Source organism: Hypanus sabinus, chromosome 7, assembly GCF_030144855.1.
Source record: "Hypanus sabinus isolate sHypSab1 chromosome 7, sHypSab1.hap1, whole genome shotgun sequence".
NCBI lineage: Eukaryota > Metazoa > Chordata > Chondrichthyes > Myliobatiformes > Dasyatidae > Hypanus > Hypanus sabinus.
In genome coordinates, this window is record NC_082712.1 from 130525327 (window position 1) to 130546758 (window position 21432).

Here is a 21432-nt window from a genome sequence, read left to right on the forward strand (position 1 = left end):
TTGCAACATTTGTAGAGTGTGCCAGTTGGGCTACATATTTTCCAATCCTTTTGATTAACACTGTTAATTTTGCAATTGTCCAGTGTTGAAATGCTAAATTCTAAAACTGCATTTTACTCACCTCCTGCCCATATAGGAGGAAGAACGGCAAATGATGTTGCAGCAGAAGAAACAGGAGGAACTGGAACATCAACGTAAAATGCTAGAAGCCAGAAAGCTTCAAGAACAACGGCAAGCTGAGCTAGAGAGAGAGCGGCAGCGTGAACACCAACTGGCTGCAGAGAGGGAGAGGGAAAGGATTAAAGAACAGGAAAGAATCCAAGCAGAAAAGTATGAGTCAGTTGTTTTAGAAGGATATTTTATAGATAACTTTTAGTTCAAATTCTTCAATATGATTTTCATGATGCTCTTCACTTCATATTCTTGATTTTAACTTCATATTTTTTGAACTATCTGTACTTTAGTGTTTTTCAATTCCAAATGCTCTGTCTGTAAACCCAGGCTGGGAGGAAGATATAATAGTTTACTGAATATGCATGGGTCAAATTAAATTAAAGAACACTTTTTACAAATTTTAATGTCAGTGAAATTCTAATGTCAGCACAATAATTTAAAGTTTTAACATTTGTGATTTTAAATTGGCAGCTAGGTAAAATGGCCCTGTTTGTGGAACACTTGAAAAATGGAAAACTGTATTTTAACTTTTGTGGTCAGAAGCTTTTTATTCAATACAAATGTTCTTGCTTTTTCCACTCTAATACAAGATTAGGCTGACTTTTTTGATAGATTTGATTAGTTAATTTTGGTGCAGTGGTTGGTGCCACTGAAGTAAGTTTAAAAAGCAAAAAAACACAAACTGGAGATGCTGGAAATATAAATTGTGAGGAGAAAGTGCAGAATTAGGCAGCATCGTTATGCAGAGAGGCCATGTTTCAGGGGTGAAGACCTTTTTGTTTGACTTTTTTTTTCAAGATTTCCTGCAACTGGTATACGAGACCATAAGACATAGGAACAGAATTGGGACCTCAGCCTGTCGGGTTTGCTCCACCATTTCATCATGTCTGATCAATTTCCTTTTCACCCCCGTAACCTTTGGCATGTCCTAACTAATCAAGAACTTATCAAACTCCATATTTAAAAACATCCAATGACTTGGCCCTCACAGAGAAGTCTGCAGCAAATATTTCCACAGATTCACCACCCTCTGGCTAAAGAAATTCCTCATCTCTGTTCTGAGGCTGTTCCCTCTGGTTCTAGACACCCCCACCATGGGAAACGTCCTTTCCATCTCCACTCTATCTAGGCCTTTCAACATTCAATGAGTTTCAATGGGATCCACCTCTTTTTCTCTCCCCTTGTCCATTCTTCTAAATTTCAGCTTGTAAAGGCCCGGAGCCATCAAATGCTCCTCATACAATTAGCCTTTCATTCAGAATCACTCTCATGGAACTCTTTTCAATCCTCTCAAATGTCAGCACATCCTTTCTTTGAGCACCTCAGGTTTTTGAATTTTCTCCCTGTTCAAAAATGGTTGCCATTTTATTCCTATTACCAAAGTGCATGAACGTACTCTTCCTGACACTGTATTCCATTTGCCTTTTAGCGCATTCTCCTAATTCGTCCTTCTGCAGCTTCCGTGTTTCCTCAACACTACCTGCTCCACCTACCTTCATCTTGGCCAGAAAGCCATCAATTCAGTCATCCAAATTATTGACATACAACCTACAAAAAAGGTGGTCCCGACATCGACCCTTGCAGAAAACCTAGTCATCAGCAGCGTCCCTGCCTCCTGCCAATCAGCCAATACTCTATCTATGCAAGTATCTTTCCTGTAATTCCACGGGCTCTTATCTTGTTAACAGGCTCATGTGTGGCACCTTGTCAAAGACCTTCTGAAAATCCAAGTACACAACATGCACTGTTTTTCACCCCCACCCCCCACCCGGATATCCCTTGTGTATTCTGCTTGCTATTTCTTCATGAAATTCAAACAGATTTGTCAGGCAAGATTTTTCCTTAAGGAATCCATGCTGACTTTGGCATATTTTATCATGTGCTTCCAAGTACCCAGAGTACTAATTCTTAAAATCAACTCTTAACAATCTTCCCAACCACTGCGGCCAGGCTAACTGGCCTATAATTTCCTTTGTTCTGCCTGCTTCCCTTCTTGAAGAGGGGAGTGACATTGATCTCCCACCTCCACCATTATTTTTAGCTTTCTCTCACTGCCCTCTTTCGTGTCTCTCTAACATTCTTCCAGACAGTTCAGCTATCATTAACACATTTAACATTATATCTTTGAAGCACTTTTCCCAGAACATCTTGATCTTTGCCCCATTCTGCATTCCTTTTTGGGGGTTCAATTTGCTTGTCTTCTTAACAGTTCAGAAGAAAGGGTCATCAACCTGGAATGTTAACCTCTCCCTACAGATGATGCCTGACCTGCTGGGTATCTCCAGTATTTTGTGTTGTTTCAATTCAATTATATGCTGAAGAAAGCAGGCCACCTTTCCAGCAAGAAAATTAGATTTTAAAGGACATAATACAAAACAAATTTTCTTCCTTTTCAGTATCCACACTTCACCCATAAACCCCAGTAATCCTTGGCTTGCCTCTTGCTCTTTAACTTTTAAAACCAACCAAAAATGGATGCACATAAATAGCAAAACAAAATTTAAGGTTCTCAGTTGTTAAATTAGATCTTGATAGATCAATAAATTCTTGATGGTTAGAATTTCCTTTGTTAATGAAGTTGGAGATGAGTTTTCAATCAAATATTTCCCTGAAGTAGAACCGTGTTTGATTCAGATTGAATTGTGTATTTATCTTCTAACAGAGAACGTGCATATTTGGAGAAAAAGAGAGCCCTTCAGCTCCAGCGAGAACTGGAGCGAGCAGCACTCCAGGCTGAACGAGAAAAGGCTGAAAGAGAAAAGGCAAAGCAGGTGGGAATCTTTACCTTTGAGGAATTCTGAGGCACCAGCTGCTTCTTAAACTCCCCTCTATCTATTTATTCCCATGTGCTTTATTTCTTGAATGATAATGAAGCAATTGCACTGTATATAGCTTCATTTTGAGAAACAAGAGTGGAGGGGTAGAGTATGGCTTTTGTCAATTCCAGTGAGGTTCTTTAATTATCTATTTGTATTTGATATTTAGAATGTGTTACAATTGCTGCAGTAAAGGGTTAATTAAAGCATAAAACATGTATATCAGTAATTACTATCCTCAACTTGATTAAACAAAACCTGTTTATTTCATAAAAATACATACATTTAATTGAATAGTGTAGATCCAAATGTTATCTGATTCATTTGTGCTGTGGTAAGTTAACTAATCTCTACTTTTGGAGTGGAATAGTAATCTTTAGTTGTTAAAGATTATCAAATAATATTTCTTCAGGGTATTAAGCACAATTCCTTTTGTTTGGGGGAAGTTCAGGTTTGCAAACATGACATTCTCCTAAATGCATCCTACAAGTTCACATCTCTAAGAATAATCTTGCTGAATGTGCATTATTGCCATTCAGTTCCTGTAAGTGGTTCAGAAGTTACGAATTTTCTTCAGTATCAAATTTTCCTTTTTGTAATTTATTTTATTGAAGTTCATCATCAAACATTTCCATAAGATGTATTTCAGATACTATACATATATCATATTCATATTTGCCACAAATCTCCACTTAATATTTATCTGAGGTATACACTTATAGAGGAAAGAAAGAACAAGCAGAAGGAAAGAACTATGTACAAGTAGGGAATGATCTTTTTTTACAACATATTCATTGATTTATGAGAATAAAATCAGGCCTATGAAGTGTTATGGAGTTAAACTGTTTTTCCCAGTATGAATCAAATTGTTCCAGCTTATGATTAACAGATGCTGTTATCTTCTCCATTTTGTAAATTTCCATTGTAATTTCCATCCATGTATTTAAAGTTGGGCTCTCCTATGATAACCATTTCCTGGTAAGAGTCTTTTTACTAGCCACCAGCAGTATATTCATTAAATATTTATCTCTTTTCAACCATTCTTGAGGTATATACCCAAAATATATGGTCTTATTTTCTAAGGGTATTTCACATTTAAAGATGTCTTGTTAGGGCATTGTGTATCCCACTCCAATAGTCTTTGATAACGGGGCAATCCCAGAAAATATGGTAATGGTTTGAATTTTGATTTCCACAATTTCTCCAGCAAACAGGGAGGTTACCACCATAATGGGACTTCTGAGAGGGCATAATAAAATACCTTATCAAGTTTTTCCATCCAAACTCCCTCCATTTCTGTGAACTGGTACACTTTCATTGATTCCTCCCTATTATTGTCCATTCTTCCTCAGATATAATTATCCCTCCTTCCTTCTCCCATTTTGTTTTAATGTATGAAGTCAAATGTGTTTTAAGATTTGACAACCCCTTATACATGCTTGAAATGATTCTACTACTATTACCTGAATTATATGCTTTTCTAAATAGCTCTATCAAGCATGTACTTGCCTTGGTTACATTTCTAACCCTCCTATTAACATACTGTTGCATCTGCAAATACCGGTAAACATCTTGTTTTTCTCTTAAAGCATTTCAAAACTGAACTGTGTTCCTTCTTTCATTATATTGCAAAGAACTGTTATTCCTTTAGTTGTCCAGTCCTTAAATCTAGCATCCAGTTTATTCATTGTGAAATCCGAGTCATATGCACACCATTTAAGAATTACAATATCTCCCTCTAGCTTATATTCTTTTATAATAGTTTTCCATATTTTAAGAGTCAATTTCACCCATGGGTTATCAATAGTATTTATGCAAGTTTGTAGGTTGGTATCAGCCAAAATTGCCTGTATGGGGATGGAAAGTATCCTCCTCAATGTTTTTCCATTGAGCGTCATATGATGGGTTGCACCAGCATATCACAGCTCTCAACTGTGCTGCAAAATAATCTCTAAGAGAAGGTAGGCCCCATCCCCCCCCCCCTCTTTTCCTTGGCTAATTGCAAAGTTTTGAGACGAACTCTAGGCCTTTTATCTTGCCATATAGATCTTCATAACATCTTGTTCTATTCAGTGAATTGATTTTGGTTAATCTCTATTGGTAGGGTCTGAAAGATATAATCATTTTTCTTGTATTTTTAAAATTTTTATGTAATTATATAATTATTTTTTTATATATAGGCTGATAATTGCATTCTGACTAATTTGCCAAATCTTTTGGCATAATGATGCCAAAATATTTGAAAGACTCCGTTTGCCATGCCATGCCATATCTACTTTCAATTTCTCTTGGTGGGCTATAGTTATATGAAAGTAATTGGGTTTTATCTATGTTGATCTTGTATCCTGATAATTGACCATATTGTTCAAAGGATTGCATCAATTTAGGTAAAGACTATTTTGGTTGCCCTAAATAGATCAAAATGTTATCCACCTAACAGGCCAATTTATGCTCTGTCCCTTTAATAGTAATTTCATTTTGTCTGATGTATTGAGCTAATGGTTCCAGATATAACGCGAAGAGTAGCGGTGACCATGCACAACCCTGTCTCGTGGCCCTTTCTAGGGTAAAACTATTTGATAAATATCCATTGATTTTAATCCTAGCAGTAGGATTGTCATATAGTGCCTGTATAGCTTTAATAATTGTCATGTAAACCAAACCTAGGTAAAATTTTGTAAAGAAAATTCCAATTAACTTAATCAAGTGCCTTTTCAGTGTTCATGCTTATCACTATTGCTTCAATTTTTTTGTGTATATGGTCCATAATGTGAAGTGTCCTTCGTATATTGTCTTGTGTTTGGTGTTGTTGCATAAAACCTGTCTGATCATTATGTATCAGTGTGGGTAGAAACTCTTCTAATCGTTTGGCCATGATGGAGGTAAATAATCTATACATTAAGAACAGATATTAAATGACCCACATTCCATTTTACCCTTGCCTTTTGGTATACTTCCTTCCAGCTGGGTGGCATTTGTACCTTTTTTTTTAAGAGCCCAGTTCAGTGTGGGGAGTAAAACAGGAATTAATTCAGTGTTAAATTCTTTATACCACTCTGCCGTATGTCCATCTGATCCTGGTGACTTGCTTAATTTAAGCCTACTAATTGCAGTTTTTAGTTCAGCTTCAGTTATGTCAGCAGTCATTCTATTTTGTTCTTTGCTTAAAATGGGTAACTCTAGAGAATTCAAGAAGGTGTCAATTTGGGTTATGCTTCCCCTTGGAACTTTGGAATATAGAGTTTTGCAAAACACTTCAAAAGCTGCTTAAATTTCACTTAGCTTATTTTTTTAAAAATCATTTTTGTTCTTGTATCCCTAACTCTATTTCTGCTATTTTTATTTCAGTTTCCATGCCAGTATTTTCATAGATTTAGATCCACTTTCAGTGTCTCTTTTCAGAAATGTTAGATTTTTCCTGATTTCTTGTGTAGCCAAACTATTAATTTCATTCCTAATTTTTTAATTTCCCCTAATGTATCCTGTGCCAAACTCCAATTTGTTTTTTTCCTCTAGTTCCTTCAGCCTATTTTGTAATTCCTCTGATGTTTTATTCCTTTTTTTTCTTAAATGAAGATATAATTTTCCCTCTTAAGACAGCCTTCAGAGTATCCCATGGAGTGGGAGGTGAAACCTCTCCATTATCACTGAATTCTAAGTAAAGACTAATTTCTTTTTTAATTTGTTCCTTAAAGTAGGGATCATTGAGTAGACTTGAATTTAGTTTCCAAATAGTATTCTAAGGTTGTAGGTCAAAATCAATAGATAAATATATAGGTGTATGTTCACTTACATCTATTGTCCCAATTCCACAGGTGTTTATTTTGTCTTTGTCTTTTCCAAATGTTATGAAATAGTCTATTCTTGTATATACAGAATGGAGGGCAGAATAATGAGTGTATTCCCTTCTGTTGGGGAAAAAGATTCCTCCATATATCAATTAGACCAACATCCTCAAAAAGTGTATTAACTTTCTTATGTAAGGACTTTGTTTCATAGGTTTTTCTATTGGAAGAGTCTAACTTTGATTGTAATTGTAAATTTTAGTCTCCCCCACATCATCAGGAGACCTTCTGTTTCCGTTACCATAATATTAGTAATTTTCTGGAAGAAACTAATATCACTTCCTGGGAGTGTGTATATATTCAATGGAGTAACTGAATTTCCATCTATATTCCCCCTTACCAGAATATATCTGCCCTCATGTCCCATTTTGAATACTTTTTCAAAATTTAGCTTGCTTGAGATGAGAATAGCAATTTCTATGTCCTGATTTATATGAGAAAAACAAATTAGTGAAGCCCATTCTCTTTAGTTTTCCATGTTCATTATCACTTTAAGTGAGTGCCCTGTAAATGTATTTTCTTCATTTTTGATAGAATTTTACTGCGTTTGATTGGATTTAACAGCCCATTGACATCAAAAGAAATGAATTTTACTTTGTCCTTAGCCATGTGTATTTATCTGTCAGTATATCATTGAAATTAGCAAAACAGAACTTAATCTACTCCCTGAACAAACAATAACCGAGAAACGTGAATGAAAAATAAGGTACTGAAGGTGTGATTCCAAGGCTATGGTCTCTAGCAGATGACCCTGGGTTGAACTAGAGGAAATATCACAGGTAGGGGGGGTTGGCCCCTCCTACCTGTGAGTTGAGGGCCCCCACAGCATCCATTAAAGTAAGTGGGGGGAAAAAACTGTCCATTACACAGAAAAGATTTCCCTGTGTTTCTTCCCACGTATATATTCTCATTTAGTTGGGGGGGGGGGAAGGAGTGAATGAATGAATAAAAGATAAAATAATTGAGTAATATAAAATCGACATTGTAATATGTACTTCTTCAGGTAAGTATAGCACCGTCTCTTTTTGCTTCTGTTTAGCTTATCAACACTTTTGAAATTAGTCAGATCTTGTGGTTCTTCTGCAGGGGGTGAGGGCTGTCTTCTGAAAACTCGGTCACTTCCTAATATTCTTCTCTCGCTCTCCTCCCATTCCCTGCTTTCTCGATTCTCTATTTCCCAAGCAGAATGGGATAACTGCTCAGCCAGGCTTTCCCTTGGTTTGATCATGCTGATGGGCAACCGTCTGTCCTTCATGCCTGCAGTCGCCTCTTCTACTGCCTGATGCAGCTGCATCAAGTTTTCATAAAAAACACTTGCAGTTTAGCAGGGTATGGAGTCTAGAAGCTAATCCTTCTTTGCTTCAATACTCACTTCGCTTCAGAATATTCCTTACATTTCTGCAGGACCACTGGGGGTGGGGGGGTAATCTTGATCAAAATATATTAATTTCCTATTTAAAAATACCTTCTCATTTCCCCAGGCCTTGCGCAGAATCTCTGGTTTGATTTTGTACCAAAGGAACCTGATTACTATTGACTGTGGCTTATTTTCCCTGTCTCCAGAAAGCCTCGGGACGAGCGCGCAGTGTGCACTCCCAATGTCAAGTGCCATGGTCGGGGGAAGCTCCGGTGTGTCCCATAGCAAGTTTTCTACAAACTCCACCATAGACAACCCCTCTGCTCCTTTGGGAACATTATATATCCTGATATTCTTTCGTCGTGACTTTCCTCCTTGGTCGAGTAATTTATTTTCTTGTTGATTTAACACTTTTATTATCTTACTTCGTGTCCGTTCCACATTTTGAACGCGATCTTCCACCTTTTCAATCCATGTCTCTGCCACTGCTATTTTTTGATTAATGTTGGTGAGCTCTGACTTGATATCACTTAGTTGCTGTTTTATGTATTTTTTTGGAATTTCTGTATCTCTTCCAGAAACTTGCTGCTTCCCCTGATCGAGGCCCAGCATCAGCCTCGCTGCCACGTTTGTGTAGGAGAGCCACTCGCTGCATCCTCCTCATCCACAGGCTCCGCAGTGATACTTTTTTTATCTCTGTTCCTTTTCCCCATTCTTGCCCCTCTTACCAGTTCAGATATTTTTTAGATATCTAGTATTTGGCAGATTAACGAGGTGAAATAAGCATTTTTCTGGAGGAGCTATTATTTTAGGCTGCCATTCTGAATGATGATGTCACTGGAACCTTCAGCATCAAATTTTCAACATTGGAAATTCTGATTACATGCTTGTCTGACAAGATTACATACCTGTTCAAGCAAATGAACCCAGCTTGTTCTAGGATTTTAGAACTATTTGTATTGTACACTTGTAGCTCAACTAATATAGGAACCCTCTATGTTGTTGTTTCTGCTTGTAGGAGGAAAAACAATTGGCAGACCTGGAAAGACAGCGTTTGGAAAAAGAGAAGATTAGAAAGGAACAAGAAATAAAACAACAAGAAAATGAAAAGAGAAATCGTGAAAATGAGGAAAGAAAATGGAAGGAAGAACAAGACAAGAAAGCTGAGAAGGAAGTTGCAAGCAAAAATATACTGAATGTGACTGTGGAGGTTCATGTAAGTGTTTGGGAGGAATGTGAAATGAACAGATTTGTTTTAAGCTTTGCATTTTATTGCAATTATTTAGTTATTACAATTATTTCATATTTTCAAACTTGCGTTGCTATAGTGTGATTTGTAGACTTTTGTGAATGACAGTTGGCTGTGAGAAACGTAATCAGTAAATGATCATGGATGTTTTTTTACTAATGGCTCAAAACTAAATGTAATGTGTTTCTACAAGATGGAATAGTGCATGTGTACCCTTTTGCTGAGATAGTTGAAATCTAGATCTGCATGACTATTAAAGATGGTGGCAAATAAACAGATAAGTAGAACGGGAAGAAGGAAACTTAAGAGAAGAGTATGCTTACAGAAAGATGATTTAATTAAGGTGTGCTGGGAATAAATGATTATTTGACAATCTTGAGTATTAACCGATGAACTTGTTTTCTAGCACACCCCACCTCCAGAGTCCTATGCAATGACTCCCAATACTAAAGTCAAGGTACCCAAAGTAAATTTGGAGGATTATGGAATGGACTTGAATAGTGACGACTCTACTGATGATGAGGGAGCACCACGTAAACCGATCCCTGTTTGGGCTAGTGGTAAGTGATTCCAAATTAAATAATCATAATCAGTTTTATTATCAATGACATGTTGCAGCAGCATTAAAGTGCAATACATAAAAGATGCTATACAAGTTGCATATGTTACAATAATATATAACACATAAATCAAAAAGTGAGCAAAATACTAAGGGAGGGTTCATAGACTATTCAGAATTCTGTTGGCAGAGGTGAAGAAGCTGCTCCTAAATGGGAGATGGGCGGAGAGACTACGACCATTTACCTTTCCTAAGCTGCATAATTTTGTATACTTCCTGTAAGTTTAGCACTCCGCCTCCTACACTCTGGGGTGGGGGGTGGGGTAGATGCCCAGTTTCTCCTTGTAACTCAAGCCCTCCAGTCATAGTAATAAACTTGTGAAACTTTTCTGCACCCACTCCTGCTTTGTAACCTCCTTTTGCTGCAAAACAAGATCTGCATGTGATGCTCCCAAAGATTTTTACAGTAGTAAAATGAGGTCCCAACTCTGGTAATTAATGCCCTGACTGAAGGCAAATATGCACATCTTTACCATGTTGTTACCCTGTGTCTCCACTTCTGGAGAACTGGTCTCTCTGGTTAACAACATTTTCCAGGCTTTGTCATTTACTGTGAAGGTCCTGACCTGGTTCAGCTAACACTTGTCAGAATTAAACTTCATCTGCTAGTCTGTGGCCTGTTTACCCAGTTTATCTAGATTCTGTTATCTTACATTACGCACTTCAATGTCCACTATACCACCAATTCTGAAGTTATTCAGAAACTCACTAACTCTGACAAATACATTTTTATTCAAATTGTTACTATAGATGACAAACAACAGAGGACCCAGCATCAATCCCTGTAGCACACCAATCTGAAAAACAGTTAACGAGACTACCACCCTCTGACTGCTACCACCAAGCCAATTTTGTTACCAGAGGTTCCCAGGTGTTTTTACTTTCTGTATTAGCCTTGACAAGATCTTGTTAAAGTTCATAGAAAATGTCCACAGCCTTGCCCTCATCAGTCCTCGTCATTGCCTCTTTAAAGAACTCATCGAATTTGTGAGACACTATTTCTCACACACACATCCATGCTGATTATTCATAATCAGCTCCTTTTTCCAAATATTGGAAGATCCTGTCCCTCAGAATCACCTCCAGTAACTTATAATAGGATCACCAGCCTTTAGTTTCCTGGCCTGTCATTGTGGTCCCTGATGCCTTGTCACTTGAAGCTTTGGGATAATGAACTGCCATAGTTAAATATAATGTTGCAATGAAGGAAGGAACTACTGTCCTAGGAGACTTTTTTTTAAACCATGATGTTCAGTTTAAAAATGCTGGGCTTAGAGAATAACTCATTTTGAGCTTTACACACTTCTAAATTTTGATTGAGCTATATTAATCAGTTCTGCACAGATTCTTTAAGCTCAAGTATATTGTCATTCACCTAAACAGAAATGAAACATCGTTCCTCTGGGGCCAAGATGCAAAATACAGTACATGTAACTGTGCGACAAAAATAATATCAGCACGTCCCTGAGTGGCGTGGCCTGAAGATAGACAAGTTGACTTAAGGTGTTGGGTGCATGTTTATGTAGGACAGTATAATCTTACTGGCACTATTATAATAAAACAAGCAGTGGTATAAATGTGAAACAGCAGCAATAAAAGATGAAAAGTGACCAAAGCAGGATGAGTGTGTCTGAGTTTGGGAGTGGGGTGGAGGGGGGGGGGGGGGGGGGGGAAGCAGGACATTCAGATGGAGTGTGCATATGTGTTGCCACCCAGCACACATGTGTATGCATCAAGAACCTAACTATTCAAAATTGAGTATTGGGGGGAAAACTCAAATTACTGGAAAAATCATACTGCAGTCACATTAGTGCAAGAGACAGTTACATTATATTTCACCTGCCTTCTCATCCCCAAGACATCAAAAGAGCAATTATATCAATTAAATGACTTTGCATATACAACTTGGATTATAAACAAATACTTCTATTTTCTGTATTACACTTCAAGTTTGAATTGTAATATACTTTTTTTTCTCTTATCAGGTAAAGAACTACAGAAAGCCCTCATGCAGCAGTATTATCATCCCATTGACCTGGACAAATTTTTCGGTGTCATTCAACCACCCAATCTTGAAACCATCTTCAGTAAAAGCAAACCACGTTATCTGAAACGCACTAGTTCTGCAGTGTGGCATTCACCACCGCTATTGAACAGGGTTAATGTACCCTATTGCTTTAAGAAATACTGAATTTTATATTTTACAGTAACAATCCAAGTTTTGTAAAATATGAAACTGTCTCTTCAATCCTCTGACTACTATTATATCATGATTTTACTATCTTCTCTGCTTTTGTTTGTATATGTATATAGCTGATAAAGACTTCCAATGAAATATCAATCATCTGTTTCTCAGGAACCTTTTTATGCATGGGTCGACTTCGAAATTTCTGTGTCAAATGGAAGCTGGGATTTTGGTGTAATTGCAAAATATTAGGGTCCATACTGTGCATCTGACTGCACACCCGCCAGAGCTTCATATTTGAATGAGCTTTGTCTATCAAAGTTGCTTTAATCGTATAGTAACTAATACTTGGGCTGTGCCATACAGCTGGAATAACAAGGCCCAACTTCAAATCATGCTCAATAACATTGGAGGCATCACTGCATGTTGAAATCTGTTTTGCTTACTTTCAGCTAAGATTTGGGGAAAATCTCAAATTTTCTACGGTAGTTCATGCTCATGGAGATATGAGATATAGTTTCATTTACAAAAAAAAATTCACAACCATTCTCTTCTGCTGCTTAGAATATTGTGTACATATCTTTACTTGGATAAGATGTCTGAAGGTGCCCCTGGAGTCATGCTGCAGCCAGATGATAATAGTAAAAAAAAGCCTTTTGTGTTTCAGATGCTACACCTGTGGCGCTGTGCACAATTCTTTTATTATGTTTGTTATGATATTGGAATGAGAAGCTGAGCTACATGATACCTTGACTATCATGGCCTGACGAGTGTTTTATTAGTGTATTAAAATCTTGTCAGCAAAGGCTATATTAAGATGAAAATGTGTATCTTTAAGTTCCTGACTATTAATTTTGTGAGATTTTTAGATTTGGTTCTTTTTATATTTAAAAAAAATTGCTGCATTAGTTGAAAGGCAATACTGAGATGAAAGGATTATTCTGGAACAAAGAAGCAAAAAAATAGACCATTCACTCTCTTATTCTGCTCTACCCATCATTTTCTCTTGAGCAGAACTCTCATTTATTACTCCCTCTCTACAACTTGTTTGAATACCTTTTATGGAGGCACATGAGGTTGAAACTGATTAAGTCTGTAGTCTCACCATGTTTCTAGTGTAACCTGGGCTATTTATGCAGTTCTCTTTTTGCCATTCCCCCACTTCTCCCACACTAATCTCTCAGTCAAACCATCAGCTCCAAATAAATAGCTTCTGATTGATCATACACCTTCACTGATTGTGATGCTGGAATGCATTTGGAGAAGTTATTTATCTCAAGCAACTGATTCAAATTTAATTGGAACAACTGCCTGAGAATGGGAGAATTCTGCTACTAAAGAGCAAATTCCTAGCTCGGTATTGAGCCTCCAATTTGAGGACATACCATTTTGTGAAAATATAAATAAAGGGTTTGCTACCCATTATAATACAGACACTATGCAAGTCACTTGTGCAACAGAATTTTTTTTTGAATTGGTGCAACTTTGTTTTGAGTGAGTGCTGATTGGGTGAAACAGTAGAAAAATCTGTGTCTTCACATCAAACTTGATTCAATTGAAGATTTTTTGCCCCCAAGACCTGCAGGCTTCAAGTTTATTATACAATATTCCTCCAGTTCAAGTTGCACATCAAAGTACATGTGTATAACTCACATAAATCAGAAGTGATATTACCACAAATTATGAGGTGCATAAATGATATAAATTAAAAAATAAACAGTGTAACACTACTGCCACCACATGCATGATGAGAACTGGGTGGTGGTGGGAGTTGAGTAGTTTTATAGCCGGGGGTGGGTGGGGGGGGGGATAGAAACTTCCCTATCCGAACAGTTCTTGGTCTAATCCTTCCATACATGCTTGATGGGTGGGGGGAGGGTGTCAAAGAGTGTTGGACAGATGAGAGGGATCACTCAAAATGCTGAGGGCCCTGTGTAAGCAGCACTCCAGATAAATATCTCTAAAGGGTAGAAGAGAGACCCCAATGATCCTCTCAACAGTACTTGCAATACAGCTGGTCAGGACACTTACCATATCGCTCGTGTACAAAGCTGATTAAAATGGGGGAGGGCAGTGGGGAAGCCTCGATCGCCAGAAAGTGGAGATGCTGCTTTGCTTTCTTGACAAAAAGAGGTGGTGTTGAGGGACCAGGTGAGATCTTCCAATATGTGCACTCACAGAAATTTTGTGCTCTTAACTCTCCAGAGGAGCTGTGTATGTGCATTAAGGAGTGATCAGCCTGAACCTTCATAAAATCTACAATGACTAAACTCATTGATGAAGGATGTGTATACAGATTTCAGCAAGGCTTTTGATAAGATACCCCTTGCAAGACTTATTGAGAAAGTAAGGAGGCATGTGATCCAAGGGGGCATTGCTTTGTGGATCCAGAACTAGCTTGCCCACAGAAGGCAAAGAGTGGTAGACGGGTCATATTCTGCATAGAGGTTGGACACCAGTGGTGTGCCTCAGGGATCTGTTCTGGGACCCCTGCTCTTTGTGATTTTTATAAATAACCTGGATGAAGAAGTGCAGGGATGGGTTATTAAATTTGCTGGTGACAAAGGTTGGAGGTGTTGTGGATAATGTGGAGGGCTGTCAGGTTACAGCAGGACATTGATACAGGATGCAAAGTGTGAGGGTTCATTTTCATTAGTCAAATATGATGGCAGAATTTAGTATTAATAGTCAGACTCTTGGCAGTGTGTCAGATCAGAGGGATCTTGGGGTCCGAGTCCATGGGACACTCAAAGCTGCTGTGCAGGTTGACTGTGTGAAGGCATACCGTGGATTGGCCTTCATCAACTATGGGATTGAGTTTAGGAACCAAGAGGTAATGTATATAGGACCCTGGTCAGACCCCACTTGGAGTACTGCGCTCAGTTCTGGTCATCTCACTGTAGGATGTGGAAACCATAGAAAAGGTGCAGAGGGGATTTACAAGGATGTTGCCTGGATTGGGGAGTATGCCTTATGAGAATAGGTTGCGTGAACTCAGCCTTTTCTCCTTGGAGCGATGACCTGATAGAGGTGTATAAGATGATGAGAGGCATTGATTGTGTGGATAGTTAGAGGCTTTTCCCCAGGGTTGGAATGGCTAGCACGACAGAGCACAGTTTTAAGGTGTTTGGAAGCAGGTATAGAGGAGATGTCGGGTAAGTTTTTTTTACGCAGAGAGTGGTGAGTGCATCGAATGGGCTGCCAGCGATAGTGCTGGAGAAGGATACAATAGGGTTTTTTAAAGAGAATCCTGGATGGGCATGTGGAGTTTAGAAAAACAGAAGGCTATGGGTAATCCTAGGTAATTTCTAAGGGAAGGACATGTTTGGCACAGCATTGTGGGCCGAAGGGCCTGTATTGAGCTGTAGGTTTTCTATGTTTCTATCTCTTTGTTTAGTCCAAGTTGAAACTCAAGTTGTGCTTGCATCATTCTACCAGCTGCTCTACTTCACTGTATGCCATCTTGTAGTCATCATTGTTGATGAGGCCAACTGTTGTGTCATTGGTGAACTTGATGATTTGGTTTGAACTGGACCTGGCAGTGCAGCTATGAGTTAGAAGTGGGCTGAGCACACAGCCATAGGGAGTGCCAGTGCTCAGTGTGATGTTTCTGCCATCATGGACAGACTGGCACCTTTCTATCAAAAAATCCAAGACCATTTACGGAGAGACGCAGAGACCCAGTGAGGATAGTTTACCCACCAGCTTCTTGGGTATGATCAGCGGAATGCCATGCTGAAGTCAATAAACAGTGATCTGCGTGTGAGGCACCATCTTCCAGAAGGAACAGAACAGTGGAGTGTAGAGGCTATGGCATCATCAGTGGATTGATTTGAGTGATAGAGTGAATGGAAAGCGTCAAGTGTAGCAGGAAGATGGGATTTAATGCAATCCATATTATTGTTGATATCAGTGCTACTAGATGGTAGTCATTGAGGCAGGTTACTGTTGCTGTCTTGGGCATTGGGATAACGGTGATCGCCTTGAAGCCTGAGGGGATAGTGGACTGTTCCAGAAAGTTGGTGAATGTGTCTGTTAGAACCTCAGTAAACTGTGCTGTACAGCTAGCTGCTGCCGGTGGAAAGCCCAGGAGTCTTGGGATCCACGCTGCAAGGATAGATCAGAGTGGCTGTGGACTCATTTTGGAGGACTTTGGGCTTCATGTTGCATGTGCTCCTGAATTCTGGTTACTCGTGAGCGGTTTGATTGGGGTGATTGATGGGGTGTTTCAACACAATGCTTTGCTCTTTGGCGCGCAGTGGGTTAGTGGTGCAACATTGAACAGAACACCACCGGACTCCTGCTGTGATGTTTGACATCTATGTGTTGTCTACTTGCTTTCTGCCATTTGTGCAATTTGGTTATTTGGCATTTTCTTGAACAGGTTCCACAGTGTTTCTGTTTCGTGGCTGTCTGTGGGAGGGCAAATCTCAGAGTTGTATTCTGTATACATACTTTGATCATGAAAGAATGTACTTTGAATCTTGAACCTTATTCAAATCAGATGGAAATGTTACTGCAAGAGGTTTTTGATAACATTACCAGACAGCTCCAAAACGCATTACGCAGTCAGTGGAAAGGAGATAATGCAGGTATGCATATCAGATGTCATCAGAATTGCACTCAGCACTGCTTAACACAGGGCACTACTGGAACTAACCAGCTGCTGTTGCTCTCCATTTGCCATTAATTGGAGCAAGAGTCACACAATTGAGTTAAGAAATTTCCACTTGTTTCAATTCTAAAAATATTGGAGATTTTAATCTTGAATTCTTGATTAGTGAAGCATCTTCCTAGCATCTCCCCTGTGAAATGCACAAAGGATTCTTCATGTTTCAGATAATCACCTCTCATTCTAGAGAGTAGAAGCCTGGTCTATTCCTTCTGTCCGGATACGTTTATAAGGTCATGAGGGTAATAGGAACAGTGAATGGCCGAAGTTTTTTTCATTAGGGCAGAGTATTCCAAAACTAGAAGTTGCAGGTTGAAAGTGAGAGGGAAAAGATTTAAAAGGGATCTGGAAGCAACATTCCCTCACAGAGGGTGATGAGAATATGGAATAGACTGCCTAAGGAGTTAGTAGAGACAAGTAAAGACGATATTTAAGAGGCATTTGTACAGTTACGTGGATAGGAAAGGCTTATGGAGGGATATAGGCCAAACAGGCAATTGCAACCAGCTCACTTAAGCAAGTTGGTCAACATGGATGAATTTAGCTGAAGAGCCTCATTCTGTTCTGTATAGGTCTGCATTTATGTATTTATTCTATATTATCATGTATTACTGCTGCAGCTAAGTTATCAAGTTTCATGGCGTACGCCAGTGATAGAAAAGCTGATCCTATTCTGATTCTCTATGCCATCTCATAAATCAATCTGGTGATTCATTGCTACATTCTCACTGTAGCAAATATTCAGTATCTCACCATAGGAAACGAGGCCAATATTTTACATACTACTTAAGGCTATGTCCACACTAGACCGGATAATTTTGAAAATGCCAGTTTCGCATAAAAACGACAGGCATCCACACCAAGCGTTTTTGAAAATACCTCCGTCCACATTAAAATGGGTATTCCGGCGAATCTCCTCCTACTGGGCATGCACAGGACTCATCTACAGAAAACAAGCGACATGTTTGGTGTCGAATCTCGCTGTGAAAGTGCACTTAAAAGAAAATTTTCAAATGGCGGACAGCTGTTGGCTTTCATACAGGAGGACTTAAAACTAACAAAAACAAATACTGGAGCGCATGGAGGCAACCGACAGGGAGTTCATGGACAGTATGACCTGGCTGATGACGAACATTGAAAAACTGACTAACTCTGTTGAATTAATAAAGCAACTTGTTAAATGTTTAAAACATGTCTGCATCAGTGTTATCTTGTATTTCCATACAATGTTACATTAGGTTGTTACACATCTATTGTCAGAGAAGTACTTGCGTAAATAGGTACTGTAAACCACCTTCATACAAGCAAGGACAGAAAACAGGGCAAAGTGAGTATACGTATTTATTCAGTAAGTTATGGGTCAAAGTATTTGGTGAGTATATTTCTAACTCTATTTATACTGAGTTAAATACTGTATGTAATTAGTTTTGCTACAATAAGTGTATGGGACACTGGAAAAATGTTGAATTTCCCCTGGGGATGAATAAAGTATCTATCTATCTATCTATCTTTATATCTATCTAACTCTTCTGGCTTCAGTTTCATTGCCGTCTATTCTGAAATTGTTAGGTTGTATTCAGGAAAACAATGAAATGCCGCCATCTGTTCCAGCATGTCATGACAGCGTTTCCAGAAATCTCCGGTTACCCCGTCCACACTACTCTTGCCCAAGCAGCGTTTTCAAATTTACATACTCTGGAGGGTGTTTTAGAAAAGCTCTGTTTTTGGAGTAGGAAAATGCAGTTTCAGTGTGCATGGTCAAAACAAAGAGAAAAGGCTTCAGTTAATGATTTATCTGGTCTAGTGTGGATGTAGCCTAAGATCCTACATTATAACAAGACATGCTCTTTGGAATAATGGCATTTTTACCAGTTTTTGATGAGGGAGGTCAGGATGACATCCCTAGAGGCAGTATGGTAACTGTCTGTACATGATTCCAACAATTATGTTTGGAAAAAACCTCAAGTAAAACTATTAACGGAACATTTCGAGAATTTGTGAAGTTTATTGGTACTTGGCAGACCAACACAAGGTGCATTATATTAATAACACCTACTGAGTTGGAGCCTGAAGCAAAGAGATGAGAAGCAATACACAATAAATTCCCCCCACCAAAAAAAAATTCTAATATCAAAAAATCTAATGCTTTTCAGAAAGTCAGATATGCACTTATATACATTATGATGGCAGTGATAATCCAACAAACTTTCCATGTTAAACTTTCCCAAAGATCGCAATTTAGTAATTAGATATTTCATTTACACCTCATAGGAACTGCATTCAAATGATATATGATGCACTGTTCTTGACAAGTACACTCCCTACAAATGCCCGTGTCAAGTCTTATATTGTCATTTTGACCATAACTGCTGGTACAGTACATAGTAATAGTACATAGTAATCATGCCACAGTGATTGAAAAAGACCTTTTTAATTATGGCTTTCATCTCCCTTTTATGCAACAGCACCACTACATTTATGTCCTTGACTTTAAGTGATTGCTTGGTTAGAAGGTCTGAATTATTTCCTTCAACCCTGACATGGGCATGGACCCGTATGGAACGTATACACAGGCCTAGACTCTGTAGCCCCAACAGGTGTTGTTGAATATCCAGAAGAATATCTGGCCAACAATTTGAAATACCTATTTTAATAACGTCACAACCTAGACTGAATCAGAGTACAGAAGCACATAATCAGGGCGTACTTCTTCCATCTACTCCAAAGCTAAAACAACAGCAACCATCTCAGATGTGAATATTGATCCTTTGTCTGATAATTTTTTCTTAGTAGTCACCTGAAACTTTGAAACAGAATGCCCTGCCACTGGATCTTTTGAACCACCTGCCGAGATGCGCAAGAAGTCACAATATCTGCCTTGCATATATTGCCGAAATTCCTGTATCACAGGTAAACAAACACTCCTCACTTTGATCTTTTCCAGGTTGAGTCTGTGGTGAGGAAGGCAGATGCTAGGTTAGCATTCATTTCAAGAGGACTAGAATATAAAAAGGATGTAACGTTGAGACTATAAAGCACTGGTGAGTATTGTGAGCAGGTTTGGGCCCCTTATCTTAGAAAGGATGTGCTAAAACTGGAGAGCAGACATCCCACCCTGCAAAAACTCATTTCAGGGAGGTAACACCACCACCCCCACCCTTCGCAACCCCATATTCCACCCCCCCACAGGTCGACCTCCAAGGGTGTATGTATACAGGACATTTGATTATGAAAGAACACAACAATTTATTTGATCACATATTGAAAACTATTTATACACACATTAATATATATGTGCATCCACCAATGAATAGCCTTTATTTCATATTCTGAGTCAAAGAGTGAGAATCAGAAGTCATCTCATATCCAGAAAAGGCTGAAAGACCCCCCCCCAAATGAAAATACAGTATACACATGCTTTCTCCAGAATGTCACACGATATATATATTAATTCCTTGTTGAGTATTTTGTTGGCAGTCTCAATGCTAATAGCTAAGTGCTAATGCAAATAGCTTTTCTATTTCTTTTGCAAACTTTCCTTGTACTGTGATGTGACTTGCTTGGCAGATTTGAGCATTTTGCCAGAAGTCTCAACCTCACAGCAGTCTGCGTCAATGAATTTGTTGATTTTGCAAGACATCATATTCACAAGTGTTTTGTGAGACAGCTGACTTCTGAATTCTGTCTTAATGTGACGCACCATGCTGAATGCCCTTTCTACATCACAATTAGAATCTGGCAGCACCAAAAGCAGCTTCATCAACTGGCAGAGCTCTTTGAATCTCAACTGCCCTGCGCTCACAGATTTTACTTCGGACAGCTTCCCCCAGAACTCATCATGATAATGGCAAACTTTTATAGTTTGACACTAGTCCTTCAAGGTTAGTTGAGACATAATCCAGGACTTCCAAGTGGAGCTGTTCTTTTGCATCTGCCTTGATCGCATTTGATCTCTGACAAAGTCAAAATCTGCTCTGGATTTACCTCATCTTGTCTCGCTGTGTTGACCACTGACAGATTTTTCAAGATTTGGTCTCTCATTGGGAACTTGTCCAAGATTTTTTGAAAGCTCCTGACATAGAATACTCTGGCATCTTTGAAGAACTGCTTTGTCTTGTAAGGGTGGGGGGGATCTCTTGTGCTTCCTCGCTTAGCAACTGCCTCCTTGCCAGGTACCTAGTAAAAAGCTCTTCATCTGGGCGGTGAGTTTCAGGGTTGCTCACATCTATCTCCTGGACGTTCTGTTTTCTCAATACCTTTGGCTCAATAAATCTGCTTGCTCTGTCATGCAGGAGCTCTCCTACACTCTGATCCAACTTGAAAAGGATAGGTGCCTTGTTTTGAAATATCAAATTGAATTTGTCAAAACATTGTTTGACATTCTGGAGAAAGCAGGTTTATAATGTATTTTCATTTGGGGGGGGGGAGTCTTTCAGCCTCTTCTGAATATGAGATGACTTCTGATTCTCACTCTTTGACTCAAAATATGAAATAAAGGCTGGCCATTGGTGGAGC

At 38.7% G+C, this 21432-nt stretch overlaps 1 protein-coding gene across 3 annotated transcripts in view; it reads left to right on the forward strand.

Annotated features, from left to right (window-relative positions):
* Positions 1 to 13023, forward strand: part of incenp (inner centromere protein) — a 40494-nt gene extending 27471 nt beyond the window's left edge. For 2 of the 3 annotated variants that reach the window (XM_059975616.1, XM_059975617.1), the window contains exons 15-19: positions 137 to 330; positions 2837 to 2945; positions 9211 to 9408; positions 9848 to 10001; positions 12046 to 13023. In XM_059975616.1, the coding sequence (XP_059831599.1) occupies positions 137 to 330; positions 2837 to 2945; positions 9211 to 9408; positions 9848 to 10001; positions 12046 to 12251 (861 nt within the window). In that variant the 3' untranslated portion in view covers positions 12252 to 13023. The remainder of the gene's footprint in view (positions 1 to 136; positions 331 to 2836; positions 2946 to 9210; positions 9409 to 9847; positions 10002 to 12045) is intronic. The other variant, XM_059975615.1, reaches the window with a different exon arrangement.
* Positions 13024 to 21432: the final 8409 nt, after the last annotated feature.